Source organism: Volvox carteri (assembly GCF_000143455.1).
Source record: "Volvox carteri f. nagariensis unplaced genomic scaffold VOLCAscaffold_100, whole genome shotgun sequence".
Taxonomy (NCBI): Eukaryota; Viridiplantae; Chlorophyta; class Chlorophyceae; order Chlamydomonadales; family Volvocaceae; genus Volvox; species Volvox carteri.
This window is the reverse complement of record NW_003307643.1, coordinates 19,862-21,297: the sequence shown is the minus strand read 5'-3', so window position 1 is coordinate 21,297 and position 1,436 is coordinate 19,862. Positions and strand designations below refer to the sequence as shown.

Sequence of the window (1,436 nt, the reverse complement as noted above, 5' to 3'; positions counted from 1 at the left end):
CAACACATTTTACATCGTATTCTGTGTTGCCCAGTCGGTTCACAAGGAGCCCTTCCACGCCACCCCCAAGGGCTTCTACTTCCGCTCCAAAACCTTCACCGACATTGAGCACGTGCTGGCCACCTTTAAGAAACAGCCAGTCGACCCGTGAGTGGTGTTTGCATGTATGTATGCACGTATGCATGTAGGGCCCTAGCGCATGCGTGTGTGTATGTGTATATGTGTGTATCTGTATGCGAAGGGAAGGGCTTCCCTCCTGGAGCAAACTGAAGAAAAATCAAGTAAATAAATAACTCGGAGAGTGATTTCACGAAACGTAACAGCCAAGGTATATTAGCTGTCGGATGTGCGGATGAGGAAGGTGGGTCCAATTCCCCTCCCACTCCCCAACCAATACACATTTGGAGATCTGTGCCTTGCCTTGTTTCTCCGTGTCAGATGCCCCAACGTCTGCTCGCCGTACATTCTCCTCCATTCCCACGTCCTTCTCCCCCACGTCCTTCTCCCCCAGGTCCAAACGCGCTGGTGCACACCGGGGCTCCGAAGCCGCGGGTGGCTACCCATCGGGCCCGGGGGGTGGAGGAGGGGGGCACCGAGATATGCCCCGCATGCGGACCGGAATGCAGGTGTGTGTGTATGTGTGCATGTATGTATGATGTGTGTCCAGATGTCCCTAGGAGTGTCCACAATCTGTGTTTGTGCGCAGGTACCTCACCTCACCTCACCTCGCCACGTGACATAGATTGCGTCATAAACCCATTTGACATCTGACACCAGCACAATTTACGGCACCAACATAACACGATGTACACACACACACTCTCACGCTCACACACGCACTAGGTGCTTGTTGACACTGTTGTAGTTATTGTTCTGACTAGGTGGTGGTGGTGGTGCTGCTGCTGCTGCTGTTGTCGTTGTCTCCGAAATTTCCACAGGGCGGCGGCCAGTACGGCGGGGGCATGCCGTACGGGCAGTACGGCTCGTATTACGGCGGTGGAGGCGGCGGTGTGGGGGGGAGCCAGTACCCGCCGACGCAGGCGTACGGCGGGGGTCACGGCATGTACGGCGGTGGCGGGCAGCACTACACTGGTGGCCGGGGCGGCGGCGGTGGATACCCGCCGCCGCCGCCGCCGTACGGCTCCCAAGGCGCTGGGTCGTACCAGTACGGCCAGCAAGGTGGTGGGGGTGGAGGATACAGTGGGTGGTAGTTAATGGTTCGTTTTGGCGGTTCCCTTTCCAACCAGCGCAAGCCCTCCCGGTTTCGGAGCGGCCTTGTGTTCCCCCCTATCGCTCACTAGGTAGTTTAGGGCACTGTGTACTCGTATGTATGTATGTAAGTACGTATGTGTGTATGTATGTATGCTGCTGTACTGAATTGACTGTACTGCTTTTTGTGTCGCAGCTCAATCCTTCCCTTCCCTCCTCCAGCTCCC

At 56.5% G+C, this 1,436-nt stretch overlaps 1 protein-coding gene across 1 annotated transcript in view; it reads left to right on the top strand.

Moving 5' to 3' along the window:
- Positions 1-1,211, top strand: part of VOLCADRAFT_120010 (uncharacterized protein) — a gene marked incomplete at both ends in the record, with an annotated part of 23,891 nt that extends 22,680 nt beyond the window's left edge. The window contains 3 exons of the mRNA XM_002958621.1: positions 35-147; positions 512-626; positions 939-1,211. Of these exons, the coding sequence (XP_002958667.1) occupies positions 35-147; positions 512-626; positions 939-1,211 (501 nt within the window). The remainder of the gene's footprint in view (positions 1-34; positions 148-511; positions 627-938) is intronic.
- Between the last annotated feature and the right edge of the window lie 225 nt (positions 1,212-1,436).